This window comes from Leucoraja erinacea, chromosome 1 (assembly GCF_028641065.1).
Source record: "Leucoraja erinacea ecotype New England chromosome 1, Leri_hhj_1, whole genome shotgun sequence".
NCBI lineage: Eukaryota > Metazoa > Chordata > Chondrichthyes > Rajiformes > Rajidae > Leucoraja > Leucoraja erinaceus.
This window is the reverse complement of record NC_073377.1, coordinates 62,906,888-62,933,770: the sequence shown is the minus strand read 5'-3', so window position 1 is coordinate 62,933,770 and position 26,883 is coordinate 62,906,888. Positions and strand designations below refer to the sequence as shown.

The 26,883-nt window shown below is 41.4% G+C and overlaps 1 protein-coding gene across 2 annotated transcripts in view; it reads right to left on the bottom strand.

Moving 5' to 3' along the window:
* Positions 1-26,883, bottom strand: part of dlc1 (DLC1 Rho GTPase activating protein) — a 423,144-nt gene that overhangs the window by 384,730 nt on the left and 11,531 nt on the right. For both annotated transcript variants that reach the window (XM_055635599.1, XM_055635607.1), the window contains exon 2: positions 16,968-18,104. In XM_055635599.1, the coding sequence (XP_055491574.1) occupies positions 16,968-17,987 (1,020 nt within the window). In that variant the 5' untranslated portion in view covers positions 17,988-18,104. The remainder of the gene's footprint in view (positions 1-16,967; positions 18,105-26,883) is intronic.

Here is a 26,883-nt window from a genome sequence, read left to right as displayed (position 1 = left end):
ATGATAAAAACCATATAAACCATATAACAATTACAGCACGGAAACAGGCCATCTCGGCCCTACAAGTCCGTGCCGAACAACTTTTTTTTCCCCTTAGTCCCACCTGCCTGCACTCATACCATAACCCTCCATTCCCTTCTCATCCATATGCCTATCCAATTAAAAGAAGAGAAAAGTTACAAGAAAAAATGTTTAAATTTGGAAGAAGGCTTCAATGGGTAATTTGCCTATGTTTAGAACTGGTTTCAATTAGCTAAGCCTAAAAAAATAATTTGAATGATAATAAAAAGTAACAGATTTGACATTTACACTAGAGTTTATGTTAAATACTAGTAATGTTGATTTTGTATCGAAATCTCAAACTATGACGGTTCTTTGTGAAAATGTAGATTCCCTTCTCTCTCCCACATCCAACACCATATTGTAATTTATAGAAAGAAACTGCAGATACTGGGTTTACACAGAAGATGGACACAAAATGCTGGAGTAAGTCAGCGGGACAGGCAGCATCTTTGGAGAGTAGGAATGGGTGACGCTTTGGGTCGAGACCCTTCTTCAGACTGAGAGTCGGGAAGAGGGAGGCCAGACATTTGTGGAAGGGTGAGATGTGAATACGATAGATCGAAGCAGATGATGATAAGGAAATGAAGAGTGGTTCATTGTTTGCTGAGGTGAAGTTGACAAGGAGAAATGCAATCAATAAAATTAATCAGAAGGAAAGTGAAACTAGTCGGAAAACTAGGGTGGGGGAGGGATGGAGAAAGATGGAAAGCAAGGGTTACTTAAATTTAGAGGAATTAATATTCATACTTCTGGGTTGCAAGCTGCCCAAGTGAAATATGAGGTGCTGACCCTCCAATTTGCATATTGTCATTCAACAGGATGGCGTTTGTTACGTCCTTTCTTCAATTAGGATTTTTCTTTTTACCATTCAGTTTGTAATGAGCTATTGTGCATGCAAGATGTATTAAAATATTATTATTGAAGATATGTTCTGATGATATGTTGGTTGGTTTTTGATTGCTATCATTCACTATGAAGCAGATATTTTCTCCTGTATGTTGTTTTCTGTGATAACTTTTGAAATATTTCATCCCTTGCATTTTTAATCTGCTGTTTCTGTTTCATTCATTTAAAAAAAAAAAAATGTTTTTATTAGAAGCATATATTATAACCAAAACACATTTTGTTTATCAATTACATATTAACACAGCTTCTATTTGTTTATTTTTCATTGATTTTTTGAAAGATAGCTATAGAGAGGAGGGAGAAAAAGAAAAAAAAGAGAGAAATTACCAATAACACAATTTTGGAGATAGGTCCGTAGATTATAAAATGTAAAGCAGACTATTATCTAAATGGTGGCCGATTGGGAAAGGGGGAGATGCAGCGAGACCTGGGTGTCATGGTACACCAGTCATTGAAGGTAGGCATGCAGGTGCAGCAGGCAGTAAAGAAAGCGAATGGTATGTTAGCTTTCATTGCAAAAGGATTTGAGTATAGGAGCAGGGAGGTTCTACTGCAGTTGTACAGGGTCTTAGTGAGACCACACCTGGAGTATTGCGTACAGTTTTGGTCTCCAAATCTGAGGAAGGACATTATTGCCATAGAGGGAGTGCAGAGACGGTTCACCAGACTGATTCCTGGGATGTCAGGACTGTCTTATGAAGAAAGACTGGATAGACTTGGTTTATACTCTCTACAATTTAGGAGATTGAGAGGGGATCTTATAGAAACTTACAAAATTCTTAAGGGGTTGGACAGGCTAGATGCAGGAAGATTGTTCCCGATGTTAGGGAAGTCCAGGACAAGGGGTCACAGCTTAAGGATAAGGGGGAAATCCTTTAAAACCGAGATGAGAAGAACTTTTTTCACACAGAGAGTGGTGAATCTCTGGAATTCTCTGCCACAGAGGGTAGTTGAGGCCAGTTCATTGGCTATATTTAAGAGGGAGTTAGATGTGGCCCTTGTGGCTAAGGGAATCAGGGGGTATGGAGAGAAGGCAGGTACAGGATACTGAGTTGGATGATCAGCCATGATCATATTGAATGGCGGTGCAGGCTCGAAGGGCCGAATGGCCTACTCCTGCACCTAATTTCTATGTTTCTATGTAATTACCTGTTTCATTCATTTTAAATCATTTAATTTCTGTACAATTGTTTTTTTAATAGCTTACTTCTAGGAATAGTTTCTACTACAGCAATTCATTGATATTTCCAAATTTATGCAAACAGGAAAGGTACAGTAAGGTTGTTACTTGTTAATTTGGCTCAGTTCCACCTATCAATCTCCTCATTATTTCCATTAGTTCCTTCCCTCATCTGATTTATATCTTGCACTCATTTAGTTTGTACATTAAAGGCCTTTCCTGACCATTAATTGGCTGGAGCCTTGTCTATACTTTGGTTCAGGCACAAACTGATTGTTCGCTGGTCACTCATCTTGATCCTATTGGCGTCAATCACCAACCAGCAGGTCAAATCCTTAGAAAGTTCACAGTCATTTGGTTTGGGGTCAATTCAGACTTTGGTGAATTGCTAGGAAAGATCTGGGCTGATATTCCTTTGCAGAACGGGGAGAAAGTCACATTTTATAGGGACCGCATCTTGGATGCATTGTTAAACCAAGGTGGGAAAATTGAATAAATGAATTGAATTGAATAAATGTTATTAGCCAAGTATGAATACATACAAGGAATTTGCCTTGGTGTTTTGCTCGCAAGTAACAACACAATATACAGTAAACAATTAAGAATAAAACATTATAATTTAAACATGTGAAGAATGAAATAAAATCCCAGAGCAAAAGGAGGCTACAAACTTTTGGTTGTTGAGCAGAGCTACTGGCCGTGGAAAAAAGCTGTTTTTTGTTTGACTGTGACGGCTTTGACAATCCAGAGTTGCCTTCCAGAGGGAAGTGCTTCAAGACTTTGTGGCCAGGGTGAGAGGGGTCAGAGATGATCTTACCCGCTCGCTTCCTGGGCCTTGCAGTGTACAGTTCGTCAATGAGGAGAAGGTTGCAGTCAACAACCTTCTCAGCTGATTGAACGATGTGCTGCAGCCTCCGGATGTCATGCTTGGTGGCTGAGCCAAACCAGACCATGATGGAGAAGGTGAGGACAGACTTTATGATGGCAGTATAAAACTGGACTATTATTGCCTGTGGCAGATTGTGTTTTCACAGCTGCCGCAGGAAGTACATCCTCTGTTGGCCCTTTTTGACTGTGGAGATGGTGGCCTCCCATTTAAGGTCCCTGGAGATGATGGTTCCAAGGAACTTAAATTACTCCATAAATGTGACTGGTGTTGTTGATGGTGAGTGGGGGGAGGGGAGGGGGAGCTAAAGTCTACAATCAATTCTGCTGTCTTAAGAGCATAGAGCTCTTGGTTATTGCGATAGCTCCAGGTTGTTGGATAAATGGGACCAGTCATGCAAGATGTTGGTGAGGCAGCATTTCGAATATTGTATTCAACTTTGATCTACCTGCTTTTCACTGTACCACGGTACACGTGACAATAAACTGAATTGAACTGGAAAGATGCAAGCAAACTGGTAAGACTGCATAGAACATTTACAAGTATGTTACTAGATCTCGAGAGCCTTAGGTACATGGAGAGGTTGTGCAGGTTTGGACTTAATCCCTTGGAGTGCAGGAGGCTGATCTTATAAAGGCATAAAAAAAATCATTAGATGAATAGATAACATGAAGGCACTAAATCTTTTCCCCAGGATAAGGGAATCAAAAACTAGAGGGGATAAATTTAAGATTAGGACAAATATTTAATGGGAGTCTGAAACCCAACTTTTTCACAGATGGTGGTTGGTATATGGAACAAGCTGCCAGAGAAAATATGTTGAGGTCGGCACAATAAGGGTATTTGAAAGAGATTTAGCCATTTACATGGCCAGGAAAGATCGAGAGAGATATTGGATAAACATTGGACTAGCTTAGATGGGGCATCCTGATTGGCATGGCCAAATTCAGAGAGCCAAAGGGCCTGTTTTCATGTTGTATGACACTAAGATCCTGTCTGCGGCTTTGACGTAGCATAACTCATCCCTTTGGGATTTAAAAAAAGTTTTATCCCTTGTGTACAGGCCATTTATGTCCATCACCAAATGTAAGGAAAGAAGATTATTACTGAATTATTTATGGCAGTGTGCTCTGTGATTTCTCAAATTGCAACAAAAACTGCATTTTAAAAATACTTCACTGGACATAAACCACTTTAAGAGATGCTTAAAGTGAGGAATTCATTGTAAAGTCAAGTTTGTTTTTCTTTCTTCCTGGGAGCAAATGTGAGACGAGGAAACTAAAATGAAAGGAGTCTTTTGAGCAACATAGGCAGGTTTGGCTGAGGGGATGTTTTGTGATCGTTTTATTCTACGTAATTTGTTATCTATCTAATATCTTAATTGTGGACAATATCACCCTCTTAATGTCATTTTAGCCAGTTGTACAATATCCCATCTTTTACGGGTTTTTTAAAATTCCAAAATCATTGAAAGTGTTTACTAAGGTAGACAAAAATGCTGGAGAAACTCAGCGGGTGAGATAGCATCTATGGAGCTAAGGAAATAAGCAATGTTTCGGGTCGAGACCCTTCTTCAGACCGAAATATATAGTGTTTACTCTATATACTGTACTGTGATCTCTGGAATAGGTTTAAATGTGATCCTACTAGTTTAATAGTGAGATTAAACGAGAACTTACCAGTTTGAAGTTTGATCTGTATTTTATGAGGAGTTACGATGAGGGATTACGTGAAGAACCTGTCCAGCACGCATGCGCGACATAGCAGCGGTGTGGAATTACAGAAACAACACAATAATTGAAATAAACATAGTAAAGATAAGGAGAACTAAGTTACCAGTTGATCTCTATAATTGAGGGTGGGAGCGGAGGTCACGTAATCCCTCATCGTAACTCCTCATAAAATACAGATCAAACTTCAAACTGGTAAGTTCTCGTTTAATCTTACTATTTTACTTCGGAGTCACGCGAGTGACTACATGAAGATTTTAAAGCTCTGTGATTTCAAACCGTGTAACAATTCATACTTCACTCGCTGCCAAAGTCATCCAAGGGAGGAAGTATGTTATCGTAATCAACCATGAATCTGTTTGTAAAACAATAATGGTATTTATTTAACAATAACAAAAAGAAAATAATGCTCCCCCGGGGCTTAAATTATATGTTTGCAGATTCTAAAACTCTTTCTGAAAATAAAACAGGTTCTGCTAACGGCTTAACGTAGAACGTTTGGAATGTTTTCTCCATGGACCACCCCGCTGTAGCCAGGATGTGGTCCAATGGCACGTCCATCCATTTAGCCGCCGATGTGGATGCTGCCCTGGTGGAGTGAGATGTATAAACGTCAGTATCTACTCCAGCAGCTCCCAGTACCTGCTTGCGAGTAAATGAGTCATGACACATAACCGAGGGTCAGGTGGGTACACCCGGAAATCCATAACAAGGCCTGAAGTTCCTGGCCTGCTCTGCTTTACCAGCTCCTGAATAGTAAATGTGATACGTTCTGGTGTATTGACCATGTTATCCAGTCGAAGTAAGTGGAGGGACTGGACCCTTTGTGCTGAGACTAGTGCCATCAGCATGACCATTTTCAGTGTTAGCTGTTCCAGGGTGAGAGATCTGGCTGGTGACCATCCTCTTAGGTATGTCAGGACACCACTGACATCCCAGATCTTGGTGTACCTAGGTCTTGGGGGGTTGGAATTGAATATCCCTCTCATTAGTTTGATCACCAGCGGGTGAGACTCTATGGCCTGTTATCCTGGTGCCTGTTTTAAGTAGTCTGACAGAGCACTTCTGGCGCTATTGATGGTACTGTAGCTCAGTCCTTCATTATGGTGAAGGCCGGCCAGGAACTCCAGTACATTAGTTACGGTTGTTGATGAATATGTTGTCCCTGGTTTCGAGCATTATGTTTCCCACTTCCTTATGCTCAATAGGTATTGTTTCCTGGTGGACATACGGTGGGACGCTGTCATCGTGTTCATGGTCCTGTTGGATAATCCCAAGCCCAGCAGTGGTCTTTTCAGAATCTGCAACCCAGTAGGTTAATTCTGTCATGGCATGCCTGATACCAGGTGAGTCAATAGGTCTGGACTGCTGGGAATGGTAATTGGATTTTCAATGACCATGTCGAGGACCACTGGGAACCATGGCTGTGTAGGCCAGTCGGGTACTATCAAAATACCTGAAGCAGAGTCCATCTGTATTTTGCATAGTACCCGACTGATGAGGCAGAAGGGGGGGAAAGGCATAGAAGAAATAGTTCCCCCAGTCCAGCGCGAATGCATCTATCGCTGCTGCCTCAGGGTCTTAGTCGGGATGCAAAGAGATCGATATCTGGTGTGCCATATTGCTTTGTAATTTCAGCAAATACTTTAGGATTTAACATCCATTTGGTGCTATCATTGAACTTGCGTGACCTGGTGTCTGCCACTGTATTTAGCTTACCTGGTAGGTAAGTTGCTGATAGCCAAATATGTCTATCGACACAGTATTGCCAGATTATGTTGACCAGATTGTCACATGATATCAATTTTATCCCGCCCATATGGTTAATATAGGCCACCACCGTGGTATTATCAATCTGTAAACGAACATGCAAGTGGTGCATATTTGTAGAATATGCTTTTAAACCATAAAACGCACCCAACATTTCCAAATAAATTATACAGTGTCTGTAGTGAAGATGATTCTAGGTTAGTCCATCTACCATCTGTGCTGGATATGGTATTAGTTGCTCCCCAGCCTTGAGCACTGGCATCTGTTTGTATAGTTAACGTTGGGTTATTGATGATGATAGGACTGGAACTATGCCAAATGTTCTCTATCCACCATTGTAACTCTGATATTGCTTCAATGGGTAATTTCATGGTTCGGTCAAAGTGACCTGCATGTCGTTTTAACGCTTGCATTTTTGCTCTTTGTAAGTTTTGATAGTGCAAAGGTCCAAATTGTGTAGCTGGAAATGCTGCTACTATTTTGCCAATTACTCTTGCCACTTGTCGGATGGTTGGTTGATTGCTAACCATTAAATTGTTACACGTCTGTGCCAATTCTGCTGATTTATCTTTTGGCAAAGTTACAGACATGTGGACTGAGTTAATTGTGAATCCCAGACAGTCCATAGTTGTGGATGGCATCAACTTAGATTTATTTGGATGTAAGACAAATCCCAAAGTTTCACACAATTGTTTGGTAGCTAACACAGCTGATTTAGCCAATTCCATGGTTTTGCCTACTATTCAGATATCATCAAGATATGCCATGACAATATGTTTTTGTTTTCTTAATATTGCCAAGGCTGGTTTTAATATCTTGGTAAATAGTCTTGGGGCTGATGTTAATCCATTAGGCAACGCTTTAAACTGCCATTGTTGCCCCATCCAGGTAAATTTCAGGTATCTACGATGATCCTTTTGAATGGGTACTGAAGCATCTTTTAAATTGATGCTTGCCATAAAGTATCCTTTGGAAATCAGTTGTTTGACAGTTACAAATGTTGACATTTTGAAATGTATATACTTAACAAAAGTATTTAGTGTAGTTAAGTCAATGATGATGCGACATCCACCATCTTTTTTTTGTTTTTGGTAAATATATTTGAGACAAATTCTGAAGGTTCATGTTTAGATTTCTCAATGATACCCTTTGGAAGTAACCTCACCAGTTCTGCTTGACCCTCTAGTTTTTCTTTAACTGAGAGCGTAAAGACCCTTTGGGGTGCATGCTGAACTGGTGGCATATTTTCTTGAATAAATTCTATTTTATATCCACAAATACTGTTAAATATATAACTATCATTTGTGATAGTCCTCCATGCTTCCATGGACAGGTCTAATCTCCCCCCTGTTAGTACAGTTCCCCCACTTTTTATATGCTGATAGGAACCAGACCCACCTACCTCCATAGTTATGGGTGTGTTCCTTTCTTCGGTTTCTTCATCTGTCGGAGTGGGGTCTGCTCTGGGCCCTGGCCTAAAAAAGGCTTTCGGGGATGGTATGCGGACCCCGAGCTTTCACCAGTCCCGTGAGGTTGACATAGACTGGCGGACACGGTGAGGTACTGCCGTCTGGGTTTTGTGGGTCTGCTCGTTCCGGGGCCTGCCCTCATGAGGCCGAATGCTTTTGACTCTTCCTCTAGATCTTTGACTTGTTTGGACAAGTCCTTTCCAAATAGCAGGATCTGTGGCTCTGAGGCCGGTGTTTTGCACAGTCCTGCAAATTTGGGGTTGAGGGCAGGTCTTATTGCCTCTTTGCGAAGGTTATTGATCTCGTTCGGAGTATTACACAGCTGAGCCAGGGTGTCTTGCTGATCAGTGGTCATATCCACCCCGTCCACAGAACGAGCATAGGATGTGATAGCTGACGTCAGGAGCTTTAGTATGCGCTGCAATTTCAGTTCCTGGGTTCGGATACCCTGCCCAACGTACCCCCAGATTTGGCTGTTGATGGCGGGTACGTTGAGTGAAATGCAGTTCTCCGGAGGCGAATAGAGTTCCAATGCCTCATTGACTACCTGTTCTTGTAGGGGTTTGAAGGACAGGTAATCAATGCTGGCCGCTAGTTTTGGCTGCAACGGCCGCCCTGCTCGTGGTGTAGCCATGTAGCGGTTTACCACACCCAGCAGCTCTTCCTGATCCTGTACCTCATGCATAATCCCGGCATCTTCGGCCAGTGACCCCCTGTTCCTGACCAGCCCAGCCCTGGTCACCAACGCTGCCCTCGGCTGAGGGAGAAGCGATGGCCAGTGCACTGGTGCGGGAGTGCCTGTACACCCTTGGCGAGACTGCCCCAGCTCCCGAAGCAAGTCTCGCTGGAGCATTTGCTCCATGAGCCTTTCCATGCGGCTCAGGCGGCTACCTCTGCCGCTCTCGGGCGGCGAGTCTTCCTCGTCGGAGTCATCGGAGATTACCGGCCAGTCCGATTTCCTTTTCACCTTGCCTCCGGTCCGCTGCTGTTGGTCAGGCTGTGCTAGCGGTACCGGGCTCGGCTCGGAATCGGTAATTGTGGACCACAGCCTGTGCGGTCCAAGTGCCGCTGATCGCCCCCCACTGATGGAATGCTCCTGTTCTGTTGGAGTCGAATGGGGAGCGACCTTCTTTCCCTGTTTTGCTTTGTTCATTTTTCTGGAGTGCACAAAACAGAACAAGGTTTGGGAATTTACGACCTCAGAGTAAGTTACTTACCTGACGGTCCGTCTTTTTAAACTTCTAGCGGGAGCGCCTGTACTCCCGTTCGTCGCTGTTGCACTGTGTGAACGCTCATGTCGCGCATGCGTGCTGGACGGGTTCTTCACGTGGTCACTCACGCGACTCCGAAGTAAAATCCTGTACGTTAATCTCATCCGTGGCAATGCTAGGACTCTCTCAATAAACAACCAAGGTTCATGCTCCTGAATGCTGACCCATGGTTTCTGCGGGAATGTGTGGGTGCTGGTTGTAGGCAGAGACTGCTCGGTGGCAATGTTCTCCACAGCTGAAACACCTCCTGACATTGTACTGAAGATAAAGGAGGCTTGTATTCCCGAATGGTCAGATGTAATGGCGGCATATTGGACATTCAAAAAGGTGCAAAATGCGCTCGAGGACATAAATAGATGACATTTCAGGTTGACACCCTTCTTCACCACTGATTGTAGAGGGATGAGGGGGGGTGAGAGAGTAAAAAATGTGATTGGTTGAGCAATTACTAATGTGATATACAGTTGTGAAATGCAGTTGTGTTTATGACATGCCTGGTTGCAATACGGGCCAGTTTGGCAACTCAATACCCAGGAACAAAGGAAGCTGCAGATATTGTTATTCAATGTCCGGTTTATCATGGGTTATGATCCCCGCTCTCACCATCAAAGGGATCTGCGGGAGGTGCTCCCTCAAAAAGCAACCAAAATCATTAAAAAAAAAACCCACAAAGCAACATCGTAGGATTATTGGTAGGAAGCTGGATGTGAGTATAACTAGGCAAACTCTCAGAGTCGTCCCCAACTGTGCTAGGTGTTGCAAGACCCTGCGCATGAGGTTCTCACAAACCCTTTGAAAATGCCTCGGGGCAGATGATTTGCACTGTTGTCAACCTAGATATCCATCAAAACACCTGAAAAAATATGCTTAAGTCTGGCTTGGATTCCTCAGAAAATGGTGATAGTTCCATGAAAAGGTGCTCCATCACCTGTGCCATGCTGCCTCCATGTTATATTGGAGTGTGTGCAAAACAAAGATTTTCACTGTGCCCAGGTTTAGAGGTACATGTGACAATAAAGTATCATCATCATCAGGTTTGCTATTGCTACATAGGTTGCACAATTGTGGAACATCTAAGCTTCCTTCCGAATAACTGTTTGCCAGGGCTTTTCTCCTTTGTGCTCTGATGGCCTCCTCATGGAGTCAAACTGCAGGGTGCCAACGTGTGGCAAGTCCCCAGCAACTGCACTGGGGAATCTGCACAAACAACTTGAACACAGTCTCCATTCATCTGCATAGCAGCGGAATAGCTGCAGGGCAAGTTTTAATGTATTTTATTAAAATTGGTTTTAGCAGTACGGTTTTGTTTTGAAACTTTCGGGACATTCTTTAAATTATTTTCTACACATTGGAAAATGAGTTTTAAATGGGTGGGTAAACCATGGATGTATTTTATTTAGTTCTTAGCTTTCTCAGCATAATCATGGACAGGCCATATTTTATAGCAATCCGTTCTCTCCTGCCTCTGCTCATGTGATAAGGTTTCTTCCCTGAAGGCTCTGCTGCGATTCCAGGTTTCGTCTCTGACAGAGGAACTGTCATCATATAGCAAGTTGGCTTCCAGGTAAACATCGGCATTTTAACCAGTCAGCTGCAAAATCCAGACTATTACTGCTTTTATTTAATAGTTCGTCTTGAGAAACCTAAAACAAATACCCTTTGTCAAGATTGTTTTCAAATAAGCTTATTTTTGTAACATGTACAAAATGAACTAGCATTTTGTTTCGATGCATGGGACACATTTGACTACAATGGTTAGATTAAGATTCTATGAAGCCATTGAGAAATTGAAAGGAGGAACTATTTAAATAATTACAGTATTATTGATCAGATTAAAGCAAAATATTCAACTTAATTCTGTAACTCAATAAGAATAAGATAAAAAACAACTTCAGAATAATTTTGCATTAACAGGAAATGAATTCCTACCAGCAGTTCAAGCAACACATCCAAATAATTTGTAACTTTCCAGGTAATTAGCAGCATTATACTTCCTTTGCATAATTGATAAGTAGCTTATGTTGGAATGTAAATATTCTTGTCCACCAGGATTTGTCATCAATTTAGAATGCTGAAAATCTGAAATGTGTACATGCTAAATTGTGTCATCTTTGATAATCAATAATATGATTTCATACTGCCTGTGTATATCTAAACCTGCTGCTTTCAAATTACCAAATAGGCAAAATGATCTTGTCCACTAAGGTTGCTTAATAAAACTCCAAATACAAGGATATAAGAATATTTGGTGGTCAGAAGGGGAAAACAAAAATGTCAGGCCTAACAATAAACAAACAAAGAGAAAATGAACAGCAGATGCTGGGTTTCCAATAAAAGGCACAAAGTGCTGGAGTATCTCAGTAGTGCAGGCACCATCTCTGGAGAACATATATAGGTGACGTTTCAAGTCAGAACCCTTCTTCAACAAAGAAACATGGAGCGGTTTTGCACAGTATCAACCATTTGGACCACCACATCTGCACCAACCATAATGCGAATCTAACTAATTTCATGTGCCTGGGCGAGGACTATTCCCGCTGTGCCTTGTCTATTTATGTCTCTCTCTAAATGCTTCATCAATCGTACCTGTTTCTGCTATTTCCTCCAGCAACGTGTTCCAGGCATTTAAAACTATTTGTGTAAAAAAAAAATCTTGTCTCATAATTCTCCTTTAAACTGTTCCTCTCGTCTTAAACCTATGCCTTCTAGTATGTGACATTTCCACGCTTGGAAAAAGTGGACCATCTACTTTACCTAGGCCTCTCATAATTTTTTTAACTTCTATCAGGTCACCTGCAAGCTTACCCCATTTCTGACTGGTTTCAACTCTCCCTATCAGGTTCTTGCCAAGCCAATAGATCCTTGCTCTTTCAACAAGCTGAACTGGGGGGGGACCTTGAACCCATTTATGCTAGTCATTTCAAAGTCCTTCGTCTGTTAGCTTTATGCTTTAAAAAAAAACTGCTTGAACTTATTTAAAGCAGAGTTCTTAACTTCTGCTCTTGCTACTTTGTTATATTAGATTAACATATCGAACTTCCATAATACATTGTTAACACTCAATTTTTAAGTAGTCCTTTATTCGAGTATAAAGGACAGAATTAATAGCAACCAGTGTTATTTACCGAGTAATGTAAACATCTGCATTAAAACAGCTTAATTCTAGAAATCCCAAAATGATAAATGATGCACTAAAATAAGTAAACATTTAGATAATGACCATTGTAAATATCCAGAGAACATATAACATAGAACAGGAACAGGTCCTTTGTCACACAATGTCCGTGCCGAACATGATTCCCAATTCAAATAATTTATTCTGCCTGCACATGATCCATATCCTTTGATTCTCTGCACATCCATGTGCCCATCCAAAGGCCTCTTAAAACGCCACTATCGTATCTGCTCCACCACCACCCCCGGTAGCACGCTCCAGGCACTCACTACTTTGGATATTCAATGGATAAAATTTAAATGCAAACATGCACTTCAAATATACTTTTAAAAACTACATCTTATGATATGAAATACTGCAAATCCAATTTTAGCAGGACAGGAGAAATAACACTGTTAGGAAATAATCCATCATATGTTCTTTACTCTTATGAAGTCTGGCTTACAGGCTGGCAACTTCAGAGTACGAGTCCCTGATATGACACAAAAATGTAGCCTGAATCCGCATAAGCATTGGCCGTAAAATGGCTTGGAAATTGAAAATAGCTGTTCTTCCACTCCAGGCAATGTTTTCAACACTAGTATCATCCTTCATTTTGACAGCTGACAATGGAAACTAAATTGGTTCAAAGTAGACCATTCAGATCACACAACGCAATATTGTGCTTCATGTAATTTTATCCATGTATTAAATATGAGCAATTATTGATTCCTAATCACAAGGACAAGGGTTTTGTGATTTTGCTCTGTGCACCATTGTTGGTGCAACTGTACTAGACATTATTCGGCTTTTAAGAGTTTTCCTTTATCCTTTTCTTCCCCTCACAAGTTCATGTGTTTGCCAAATGTAAAGCATGCCAACAGAACAGTATTTAAAGCAGTGCAACCCTTGATTCAAAAGAGGTAAGCACTTACAATTTGATAAATGTAAACACAGTTAAATGTGTTTTTATTTCAAAAATTATACTTAGGATGTGGAGTCCATCAAGAGTTTAAATAACTGAAAATGATTTACAAAAGCTTTGCAGAACCATTTGTTCGTAATGCCTGTGCCCATTAATTCCACTAGAAATGAGAAAATATGAGGTAACAAAATTTTTAAAAGTCATTGGAGACTCTCACTGAAACCTGTCTAACATATGCACACCACAGAAGCTCGTCATTCTGATTCTTTTGATCTTGTGGCTATGGTTGGCATTCAACAATGATTTTTAAATCGTCCCCAAAAAATCATGGAACCATTATACACTCCAATCATAAATTGCGCTTCAAACTACTTAATTACTTCTACTGAGTCATCACAGATTAGATGGACCGAAGGACCTGTTTCCACCTTGCATCTGCAAGCTCAACTAAACACGAGTTTGTCATTCGAATTGACGAGAAAACACACTAGTCTTTGAATGTCTTTGTTTGCACATTACCAACATGCTGGCCACATTTCTTTAAAGACACTTAATATCTCAGAATGACCAGCAAGTCTTGGTTTCTAATTTTAAGTGTCGGCTGATGAAGGAGTTGTCAATTAACCTTTTGATCACTGAGGAAGGGTAAAGTCTTATTATGCAGCCTGGAGATGTGGCTTTTTTGTGCATCTGGAGCCATTCAGGAGAAAGCATCTACTTTATCCATTAACTTTAAACGTCAGTGCAACCTGTGGTCTGCAAATCCTTGGACTTTAACTTGCCTATGCAGCTTCAATAATACTTTCCAAATCTGTGAGCTTCATTTTCCTATTCTTTCAAATGATGTGCATTTCACAGCCTGAGCCAAATATTTGATTGCCCTGCCCTAATTGAGAAAGTTGTGGTGAGCTGCCTTCTTGATCTGCTGCATTGTGATCTGCAGTTCACAATTCACAAGTTATAGGAGTAGAAATAGGCCATTTGGCCCATCGAGTCCACCCCACCATTCAATTACGGCTGATCTCTGCCTCCGAATCCCATTTTCCTGCCTTCTCCCCATAACCCTTGACATTCCAATCAATAATTTGTCTATCTCTGCCTTCAAATTATCCACTGACTTGGCCTCCGCAGCCCTCTGTGGCAATGAGTTCCACAGGTTAACTACCCTCTGACTAAAGAGGTGTGAGTCTGCGCAGAATGCTGTTGGGCAGGAAGTTCCAGGATTGTAACCTAGTAATGGTGAAAGAATGGTGATCTATTTCCAAATCAGGATAGTGTGAGGCTTAGAGGGCAACCTCCAGGTGGTGTTACTCCTCTGCTTTTGCTGCCCTTGTCCTCCTAGCTGGTAGAGGTCCTGGGTTTGGAAAATGTGTCCAAGGACTCTGGTGAGTTGCTGCATCCTGTAGATGGTGCAAACTGCTACCACTGCGTTAGTGGTGCAGTGAGTGCATGACTGGGAATAGGGTGCGTATTGAGTGAACTGCTTTTGTCTACCCTCATCCAAGCAAATCTCTGTTTATACTTATACGAACAAAAGCTGCATATATATGAAACACCCATTGCCACCAAGTTACTCCCCCTCTTTAAAATTTGTTCCCTCCTCCAGGTCATACATGTAATGTTTCCAAATTTGCTGATAAAACAAAAATAGGGCATGTTGTGAAGAGGACTTTGTTATTCTGAAATGCGATCCAGATAGATTGTTATTGGACCTAAACCTGGTAAATGGAGTTTAATTTGGGCTAGCGTCAGGCTGTGCACGTTCGGTAGAGGAATCAAAAGATGGATTATTATCTAAATGAAGTAAGACTGAAAATGAGTGGTTCAAAGTGGTCTTGGTGTTCTCGTACACGTACCACAAAAGGTTAGCATGTAGTTAAGAAGGGAAGCAGCATGTTGCCTTTGTAGTGAAGAGGTTGGAGCTTACGAATTGGAAGGTTTTGTACAGTTATACAGGGTGTTATTACAATTGTTCCAGTATGCATTTGGAATACTGTGTACAATTTTGCTCCTCTTTCAGAAATAAAGTATACAGTGGCATTGGAGGTGGTTCAAAGTAGATTGACTGGACTAATTCAAGGGAAGAGAGGGATGTTTTATCATTAGAGACCAGAGAGTTTCTCTCAGAGAGTTTGGGGGTTTAGATGAAAGGGGAATGACCTTATTTAAGCACTTGGATCTTAAAGGGGCCTGACTGAGTGGATTATTTTCAAAGCAGAAAATTGGTACTATTTGTCCTACATTGGACTGTGTTTGTGTGTGTGTGTATCTGTGCCAGAATCAGATTGGTGTGGATGGCTATAAAGTATTTGTGGAGGATGCTAGGCCAGGCCATAATCTAAAAGTTATAGTCAACATAAATTAACTTGCATTGTCTGAGGTTGGAAAATCTAAAGCCACTCGATTCATTACTAAATGTTGTTACAGACTGTGAAATTGTACAGAATAGAAAGTCCAAAGATGACACAGGTTTTAAAGAGAATAATCTATTGCATGAATAAAGAAGTGAGAGTGCAGAAATAAGGTCTAAATTAAACTAAATATTTAAATAGGAATATTTGAATATATGTGTGTATTCAAAGAACTTCACACATTATAATACAATAGACAATAGGTGCAGGAGTAGTCGGCCCTTCGAGCCAGCACCGCCATTCAATGTGATCATGGCTGATCATCCACAATCAGTACCCCATTCCTGCCTTCTCCCCATCATAATACGTTTTACAGCAGTATTATCAGCTGTATATTTTGGGCTGGAAGTTGAATGATAGAAATGTAATTAGCAAGGCAGCAATGAAATATGCAATAGCAAAATACTACAAATTTGAAATAATAAAAACAGAAAATCCTAACAAAGACACAACGGACTGCAGATGCTGGAATCATTAGCAAAGCACAAAGTGCTGGAGTAACCTAGCAGGACAGGTTGTATTTGTGATGCCTGCATTACTCCAAACATTGTGTTTTGAATAGAAACTGCTGGTCAGGCAGTTGTTCCATTTCTGGGTCTTAGAAATGAGATTTACTTTATGTCATAGCAGGATGAAGATTTGTTGTACTCCTATGTGACCAACCCTGAGTGCATCAAACTCTGACATTGAGGACCAGTGATCAAAGTACCAGAGAGAACTTTACTTTATGTCCTTAGCTAGGCCATTTTCGTACATTCCATCTGATATAGCTCCAGAGTTCCAATCATATCACCGTTGGAATAAAACTAGCACACGCAGAGACTGATCCAGACAAATTTTCACAATAAGTTAACTTTGATGTAAATTGGATAACTTTGAATCAGCCAAGCATCCTCACAGTCATCAGTTTTTGCTTCCATAGCAACCAATGCTATTGACAATCAGATGCAGGAACCAATTCAATAACATGGGTGTTACCCCATCTCCCAAAGTTAATATTAGCCCCAATATGTGGTCTCTTATCATAATGTACACATGGTGAATGAACAATTTCCTTTCTTGTATAACCTCAAACCTTATATCTGATCAACCGTGCAATAAATAAGGCAACATAGATAGCTAAATACCAAAATATTAAAAATTATTTAAAGTAATAGTCAATCAACAAGTCAACAAGTAAGTTAGAAGAGTTAATTTCTTACCTTTCTTTTTCGGAGCTTTATGGGGCAATCTGGAGAATTATAATTATTTGTATTTTCCTGTGGATTTAATATTTGGGGTGTTTGCTTTGAGACATTTGCAGTAGTATTTCCAATATCTGAACCATTCTCAGCATGTCCAGCTTCCAGAGTGCTTTCCTCCAGAAAGGGTTGATCCAAAATCTCCACAGAACATGGCTGTGATTCAGCACTACCATTCACAGGGACAACCTCTGTCGTTTGGTCGCTACCGTTAACGGCAGGACATGAATGAGGTGATAATTCGTCTGCAACGTTAGATTCCTCCCCATTGTATTCATCTTTCAGCACTTCATGTTTCCTACGCTGCTGTGCAACAACTGCAGTGTGGACAAGCTCTTCCGCTGGAATACTTGCATCCAAACCCTTATCCAGGTAATTTTTCGATAAATTCCTCTGAACTAATAGCTCTGAAGGTTCCAGGTGCTCAGGCTGACTTGTTTTCACATCACAATGTGTGCCTTCCTCGGGAACCGAATCAAAATTGGGCTCGTTGCCAATTCCAGAATTCTCTGAAATATTCTTGGTCACTTGTTCAATCTCTTTGAATGGTGAAGTCTTGGTAGGAACTTGTTCAGTCCCCGAGGTCTTTCCTTCTCCCTCATTGTTATCATCCTCACAACTGAGGTCGGAGTTTTCATCAGATACATGGACTAGAGTCTCTGTGCTCGCTTCTAATGAGAAGATGTACTCCTCACTTTCATGGTTATCATTTTCATCCACTTCTCTTCTATGCCCACACAGTTGCTTTGATTGAAGGCCAAACAGATTAGAATTATGATAACATTCTGGTAAAGATATGCTGGAAAACCTCTCCTCCTTGTCTGGTTTTGATATTTCATTGCTCTCCATACTTGGTTTTAGATTATCAGCCACAAGTCCATGACAACAGTCTGCACGAGAATTAACAGAATCAAATGAAAATCCTGGCCATTTAGTCACATGGTCTTCCCAGCTTCTTTTCTTATTAGCTAAAGACGTCATCACAATCCAGTTACAGATTTTTCTAGGCGTACTTCAGTCTACGGAAAAAAAATCAGGGAGATCCATTGACTCCCTCCATTTGAAGTTTTCTGTTCTTCAACGCCATGTTAACAGAATCTGTATTATAAAGAAAAGAATGGTTTTAGAGGCCTGATAAATATGTCTACACTGATAAAGCTCAATGTTGCCTGCCAAGATCGTTTTCTTCATAGTAACATGCTAAACATTGCCTCTTATAAAATTTGTGTACGAATCTCAAGACTTTCAACCCACAAGATGAAAGTCTCTTGACTTTCGTTGTCAATTCCAGAATGTTAGCATTTAACATTTAAGTATGAAGAAAACATTATTTTGAATGCATTTCCAGAAAGAACCTATTTGCACTTAAATGAACGTGACTGAGAAAAGTTGAAAATTGCTACATAATTAGTTGCAAAGTCTCAAACAAATAGCATTAGTACTATATCGTAACGCACACGTGGATTGCAACCATATTTTTGCTCACCACTGTTATTTTCTGATTTCTCAAAAACATGTTTTGAATTCTAAATGGTATATATGCAATATATGTGAAGATTACCATCTTGAAGTTTCCCTCAAGAGTTATTTATCCATAAAACATTTGATTTGGGGAGAATGTAGTCTAGATATTACATGTGGATTTTATTGCTGGAGACGTGGTCACATGTAATTAAGAAATAAGTATTTTAAAATGTGTAGTTATTCTAGTTTAATATTTTTTACTTGGTATTACAAATGAATGAGAAATATCATTGCCAATATTAGTTTCTTATGCTCAGTTCCATGTACAGTTAAATAACTATTTTAAACCCATGCTAAACAGATAAATATAACATCCCATCACACTCCATATTCCTTATCCACCCTACTTAAAAAAAACACATAAAATAATGGAGGAACTAAACAGGTCAAGTAGTATCTATGGGAGGGATGAGTGGGAAATACATTGTTTATACTTCATGCTGAAACCCTGCATCTGAATTGAGGATGGGGAGGGAGGGGGGCTGGAATAATGAGGAGAGAGGGTGGTTAGGCAGAGGCCAGGAGATGATTGCTTGGTGGTTGAGAGGAGCTGGATGATGGGCAGAAAGAGCAAGGTAAGGGAGCGGTAAGGGTGGTTTAAGGAGAGAGAGAGAAGCAGGTGGATGGTTAAAGGGCTGTCCCACTGCGGCGACGTAATCTGCGAGTTTAGAAAAGTTTGCCCTCGACTCAAACTTACAGCATGGTCGACACGTGGTCCTAGGAGGTCCTACAAGGAACTGGAACTCTCCTTCAAGCTCGAGGGCAGTTCCCGCATACTCGCAGCCTCAGCTAGGTCGCGGAAAATTTTACAGCATGTTGATAATTTTTCTGCGAGTACAATTTGGTCGGCATGGTTCTTTTTAACTTGTAGTGCAGTGGAGTGGGGTCGCTATTTAGTTACAGGCAGTCGAGAGCAGCCGTAGGCAATCTCCTTCGCTGACCAGGCATTTTAATTGGCTCATTGGAGTTTTCAGGACCAAGGAAAATCGACCGGTAGGCAAAATGCCTGCTAAACTTTTGTCTGACTTCTTAAAAGTGTCTCCACTCCTCCTCCCCCCATCTCCCCCACCCCAGACAGCGCTCCCCCGCTTTCCCTGACCCCCGCCTTTGCGATGTGTGTGTGTGTGTGTGTGTGTGTGTGTGTGTGTGTGTGTGTGTGTGTGTGTGTGTGTGTGTGTGTGTGTGTGTGTGTGTGTGTGTGTGTGTGTGTGTGTGTGTGTGTGTGTGTGTGTGTCGGTCGGTCGATCCAGGTCGAGGTGTTTCAGGCGAGTGCACTCAAGCTTGAAGGTCGAAGACACTCTTCTGAACTCGCGGATTAGGTCGCCGCAGTGGGACAGCCCCTTTAGTGGAGGCAGACAAAAAAAAGCAGATGTAGCCAAGTGGGTGGGAGGGGGAGAAGAGGAGGGTGAAGGTGCAGACAGCTAGGAAGGCAATAAGCAGGAACACAATAGTTACCAAGACTGGAATTTGATAAATAAAGAAGGTTGTGATGCCAACCATTAGGGGAGAGGTGAAGGATGAATGGAACCAGAACAAGGAGGGTGTATTTTTGGGTGAAATGTTTGCATAGTAGATGGATAGAACTTGGAGGTGTGTGGGGGGGGGGGGGGGGGGGGATGATTGATAGGAGACAGGAAGGAGAGTATGAGGAGGGGGACAAAAATGAGAGGACTGGAGGTGGATCGGAAGAGGGAGAGAGAGTGTGGGGAACCACAAGAGATACGGGTTACCTGGAACTGGTGAATTCAGACCAGTGCGTTATAGACTACACAGTCTGAATACGAGGTGCTGTTCGTTAGGTTTGCATTGAGCCGTACCCTGGCAGGGAAGAAAGCCACGAATGGACAGATTGGTGTAAGGATGCGGAAGGGAGCAGAAATGGCACACAATTGAGAACTCGCAATTCCCACTGCAGAACGATCACCTAGGAATACCTCTGCTTGGTCTCACCGATGTACAGGAGGCCACATCGGGAGCACTGCGATTCCTTTACTCCCCCCACAGATGATGCTCGACCCACCGAGAGTTTCCAAAATATTGTTTGTTACTCCAGGTTACAGCAGCCTCAAGTCTCTTGTGTCTCCCAGACAAGATAATATGAATTTAATGAAGCATTCACGTTCGTGGACTATTGAAAATACCTTTCTTGAACTTATGTTTAAAAAAAACATATGCATATATGCAAAATTCAGTTAGTATCCAGAAGATAGACAAGTAAGTTTTTAGGGAAGTTGCATTTCCTGCCTTAATTGTAAATGGCCAGTTTTCTGTGCTTACTTATAGCTCGTGACATCAACCAAATAAGCTTTAAGTGACATCAACTATCATTCAACCAATTTTAGGATCCAGCTGACTAAAATTCCCTACAATTTTCACATTGCTTTCCAATGTACGTGAATAGCAACATTTGTTTTACCCTTGAAAATGAAATTTGAACATTTCTTGAGATATTTTTCGCCAGAAATATTACTGTGACAAATGTAATGCAAGAATTACCTTGGAATGTTTCACTATGTTAAAGCATGAAAAAAGTAACTGTTATTGGATCTCAACAATGCAGAGAAGGGGCAGGACATGACCTGACCAAATTCTTTAATTTCTTTGGAGAACCCTACATTATGGCATTACCTTCGGTGGAAGAAGCGCGCCCAAGTCGGGGCAGCCCAGCCCGGGGAAGAAGCGACGCCCAAGTCGGGGCAGCCCAGCCCAGGGAAGAAGCGACGCCCAAGTCGGGGCGGCCCGGTCCGGGGGAGGTTCGGTGCCCATGTCGGGGCGGCCCAGCCCGAGGCTGAAGACGGTGCAGTACTCACGTGAGGGTGGCTGGGACGGTGTTCTGGCGGTGGTGGCCTGAGTCCGGGGTTCGGCCGCGGGCCAGCGGCTGCGTCTGCAGGACTGGTGGGCGGCAGCTTCAACCACCCCGGCCTCAAACACCGCGGGACTGTTTTTAACATCGCCCGGGGGGTATCACCCCAGCGCAGAGGGAGAAGAGGAGGGAAGAGACTGCAGACCTAAGACTTTTGCCTCCATCACAGTGAGGAGATGCTGGGTGGACTCACTGTGGTGGATGTTAATATGTGTTTATTGTTGTTTTATTGTATTGTATTATATGTATGACTGCTGCAATTTCGTTCAGACTTCGGTCTGAATGACAATAAAAGGCTATCTATCTATCTACCTTCCTTCCAAAAGGCATTTGATGAAATTTCCTCTAAGTTAAGTTTGAAATTCTTGGAATACTTAGTCTTCATTGGAATGGATTAAAAAAAAAAGTCAGAAGGATAAAAGTAGTACACTTGTTAGTGGAATTGTTATCCATGCTGGCATGGACGAGTTGGGCTGAAGGTCTTGTTTCTCTGCCATATAATTCTATGATTCTGAGATTTAATTAGTTACTTAAAGAACCACATTAGCTCAATGTGTATCCCTCAACACAAGAACCGCAACACTTCAAAAATGTCTCATCATCATTTTGTTAAGAAGTAGCAATTGGTGAAGGTTTGTCAATGTGATTAACACATCAAGAATAAATAAGAACAATGATAATGTACATTGAGAAATGAATCAGTGTAGTGATTCACTATTTTATCATTTTTGAGCTTTGACTTAGATTCAAACTTATGCTGGGGAATCAATAGACTGCTTTCTTTGTAAAAGTGCGTTCCAATGACTATTTCCATCCAAATTCCTAGTATGTAAAGAAAGGAACTGCAGATGCTGGTATATAACCAAGAGATACAAAATGCTGAAGTAACTCAGTGGGTCAGACAGCATCCCTTCTGCAGACTGAAGGTCCCAACCTGAAACATCACCCATTCTTTTTTTCCAGAGATACTACCTTCCCTGCTGAGTTACACTTGGACTTTGTATCTATCTTCCTAATAACATGACTTCATACCACAAATAGGCACAAATGAGCAAAATGAGCAGTTGGGGGGAAAAGGTACATTTTTCTATGGAGTCAGAATATCTTAAGGGGTTGGACAGGCTAGATGCAGGAAAATTATTCCCGACGTTGGGGAAGTCCAGAACTAGGGGACACAGTTTAAGGATAAGAGATGAGAAAATCATCTTTTAGGACTGAGATGAGAAAATAATTTTTTACACAGAGAGTGGTGAATCTGTGGAATTCTCTGCCACAGAAGATAGTTGAGGCCCGTTCATTGGCTGTATTTAAGAGGGAGTTAGATGTGGTCCTTGTGGCTAAAGGGATCAGGGGGTATGGAGAGAAGGCAGGTACAGGATACCGAGTTGGGTGATCATGAATGGCCATTGATGTCACCAGCTATCGAATGGCGGTGCAGGCTCAACGGGCCGAATGGCCTACTCCTGCACCTATTTTCTATGTTTCTATCTCACAATCATTATTCTTCTAGTTCCAGAATTACCCCTCAGTCATCAAAACCTGTGTGTGCTCCCCCACTTCTTCCCAATTAATTACAATAATTTTCTTGGTTTGCCTTTCAATTCCCATAATTATCATCCGTTATGAAGAAACATCAATGCCCGGAGGCCTGCTTTCCAGGCTTCCTCTCATGTTGTAAACTCAGACACCTTCACAGCCTTTCTCCTCAGTGCCTCCAACAATTGTATGTCTCCATCAGTGACATTCACCAGGAGCGGTACAGTGCTTGCGGTTACTTGCCGTGAGAATACTTCTGTTGGCATTCGTTCAATCTTCTGTTGGCATTGTTTGATACCATTCCACATTAGTTCAACATATTTAATGTTGACTTTACAAAATCTCTTGTAATTTTGTTCTATTCTTATGCACCAAGTCACATATTATCCCTTATTATATATAATGCTTTGCAATTATCTGTTATTATGCATTTGGTTGCTTGCTGCTTGCTGAAGGGTGGAAGTCTTCATAAATGCCCATTACGTTGGTCTTCCCATCAGCTAGAGTGTGGTGCCAATTTTCCAAGCTACTTCATTGCATACATTGACATTTTCTCTGAAGCTGTAACTTTACAATGCTGAAATATTATATCCTGCACTCTGGTATTTTTCTCCCTGCTCTAGATGTTGCACTGATTTGTGGCTTCACTGTAGTTTAGTTTATTGTCACATGTACCGAAGTACAGTGAAAAGCTTTTATTGCATGCTAACCAGTCTATGGCGGAGGGACAACACATTATTACACTCGAGCCATCCACAGTGTACAACTACATGATAAAGGGAATTACATGAATAATGTTTAGTGCAAGATGCAGTACAGTAAAGTCTGATCAAAGATAGTAGCTCGGTACACGTGACAATAATAAACCAATACCAATAGAAACCAATACATATCAAGACCATTTTGTTTTGCAAACACTGACCCCTGTCAGCAACTTTAGTCAACAACTGGCATCTGCAAAAGGCCCCAGTGATTCCCTGTTCTCTACCCCCTGTGCAGCCAAAATAGAGTAACTGGTGGGGGAAAAAAAGGTAAATGAGGAATGGCAGAAGTTACAAAAAATCTCAGCGGAAAAAAACAAATCAGCTTCTGACAGTTTCTGACAGCTCCTAATTGCATTGCTGGCCATGACATCCAATAGGAATTGATATTTTCAATACCTATCCTTGATGGTTGACTGATTGTTTACAATGTTGTTTCAGCTCCTGATTTTGATTTGAGGCTGAGTATGTTGCTAAAAGCATCTGGAAAGCTGCGTAATAAGCAATATTCACTCTGGCTGCTTAAGCTCTGTCTCTGAACAGCAGTAGTACAGGAAATGATGCTCAGTTCAGTTTAGTTTATTGTCATGAGTACCGAGGTACAGTGAAGGTCATAAATGACAGGAGCATTGGCTATATTTAAGAGGGAGTTAAATGTGGCCCTTGTGGCTAAAGGGATCAGAGGGTATGGAGAGAAGGCAGGTACGGGATACTGAGTGGATGATCAGCCATGATCATATTGAATTGCGGTGCAGGCTCGAAGGGCCGAATGGCCTACTCCTGCACCTAATTTCTATGTTTCTATGTAAAATGCTGGAATAGCTCAGTGGGACAGGCAGAATCTCTGGATAGAAGGAATAGGTGATGTTTTGGGTCAAGACCCTTCTTCAGGCTGAGAGTCAGGGGAGAGGGAGGCACAGAGATAAAGCAGGGTAAAGTGTGTGGAACATCAAAAGAGATGAAGTTCAAGGAAAATGTAGCATTGATCATTGTTAGCTAGGAGAAGGGGACAACAAAGCAAACAGAGGTGATTAGAAACACCTGTAAAACATCTGGCTGTTTAGGTTCTCCCTCTGAGTAATGGCAGCACTTGAAATTATGTTTAAGTATCAATCCTTCACACCCACATCAGTTTATTGACTGTTATCGAAAGGAAATGTGAGTGAGAGTGAGCGAGAAACTAAATACATATAGATTGGATTGGAAGATATGCCAGCTGGAGTCATGGGTTGTACATAAACTGATCCTTTAGCCCATCATGTTCATGCCAACTATTGTACATTGAGTAATACAGCACAAAAACAGGCCTCTTTGCCCAATCCACCCATGATGAAGAAGGGTCTCGACCCATAGCATCACCAATTCCTCCTCTCCAAAGATGCTGCCTGTCTCCATACTCCAGCATGGTGACCAAGTGGTCTACTGAGCTAGTTCCACTTTCCTCTGTTTGGCCCATAATCCCTTTAAACCTTTCCTATCTATGAATTTCTATAAAATGTATTTTCAATATTGTCATTGTATCTTCCTCTACCACTTCTGAGTGTGGAATGAGTTGTAATCTTAAACAACTTTTTTCACTGTCCAACACACCACCAATTTTAGTGTAATTCGCAAACCAACTAACCATATCACCTACAATCTCATCAAAGCCATGAATATAAATGACAAATAATAGTGCTTATTATACTTATCTTGTCTCTCCAAATACTGATAGAACCTATCTCTCAGAATCTGTTCCAGTAACTTTCTAACCACTGATGTTAGGCTCACTGACCTGTCATTCCCCGATTTTTGTCTAGTTTAGTTTAATTTTAGACATGCAGTTCCAGTAACTTTCTAACCATTGATGTTAGGCTCACTGACCTGTCATTCCCCGATTTGTCTAGTTTAGTTTAGTTTAGACATGCAGCACAGAAACAGGCCCTTCAGCCCACCATGGCTGTGCCGATCAGCGATCCCTGCACATTAGCATTATCCTACACACACAGGTGGAATTTACAATTTTATCAAGCCAATTAGCCTACAACCTGTATGTCTTTGGAGTATGGGAAGAAACCGGAGCTCCTGGAGAAAACTCACTCAGGTTACCGGGAAAACGTACAAACTCCGTACAGACAGCATCCATTGTCAGGATCGAACCCAGGTGTTTGGTGCTGCAAGGCAGCAACTATTGCTGCACCACAGTGCCGGCCGAGCTCTTGTCATTGGAGCTCCTCTTAAATAAAGGCATGATATTAGCCATCATATACCCATTCGGTACCTCACATGTAGCTAAGGGGCCTAGAGTATGTAAGTCCATCTCAGGGTGTAACAAGAGTCAGGGGTGCAATAAGAGTACACTACTTTGGGTAAGGTTTCATTTCTTCAAGTTTAATCACAGAGTTTTTATGAAAAATGTTTGTTAGTACAAACACACAATGATCAGATTTATTGCATGTAACTTTGCATTCTGATGGGAATGAATGTCTGACTTTGGGACAGATAATCTCGTCCTTTGGCCATCACATATTCAAATCAGTAGAAAAATAGATTGCTTTCTTCCCTGGCAACTTAAACTGGGAACAATTTGAATGGATTACATGGGTAGGACAAGTTTGGAGGGATATGGACCAAACGCATACAGGTGGGACTAGTGTAGCTGGGACTTTGTTGGCCAGTGTGGGCAAGTTGGGCCGAAGGGCCTGATTCCACACTGTGGCACTCTATGACTCTATGACTCTAATTACAGGGTAATTATTATCCTGTTATTAGATGTAATATGGATAACCATTTAGCTCCTTAAGATTAAATTCATTGGAAACATTTGGATTCACCTGGAGTCTCTGGTTAGAAATCGTATGGATAGAAAACAAAATATAAGTAAGTACGTGAGACAATCCACGAACATTTTGTGAGAATGTGGAAGGATACGTTTATACAGGAACGTATCTAATATAAGCAAGGATATTAAAAATGAATACACATTCTTTTAGGCCATGCCAACATTTCCAAACAAGCTGGCTCTCTAGCTGGTATGCATGGCTGTAGACCAGAACATTACTAAAACTTTATCATCTGAAGAGAGAATGGAAAAAGTATAAAAGATAAATCTCAACAGACATTCTCAATGGTGCAGAGCTCAGCTCAACTTGATCAGCGTTATTTTAACTCGTGTTCTTTTTCTTACTTCCTGTTCACAAGACTGATATTTCAA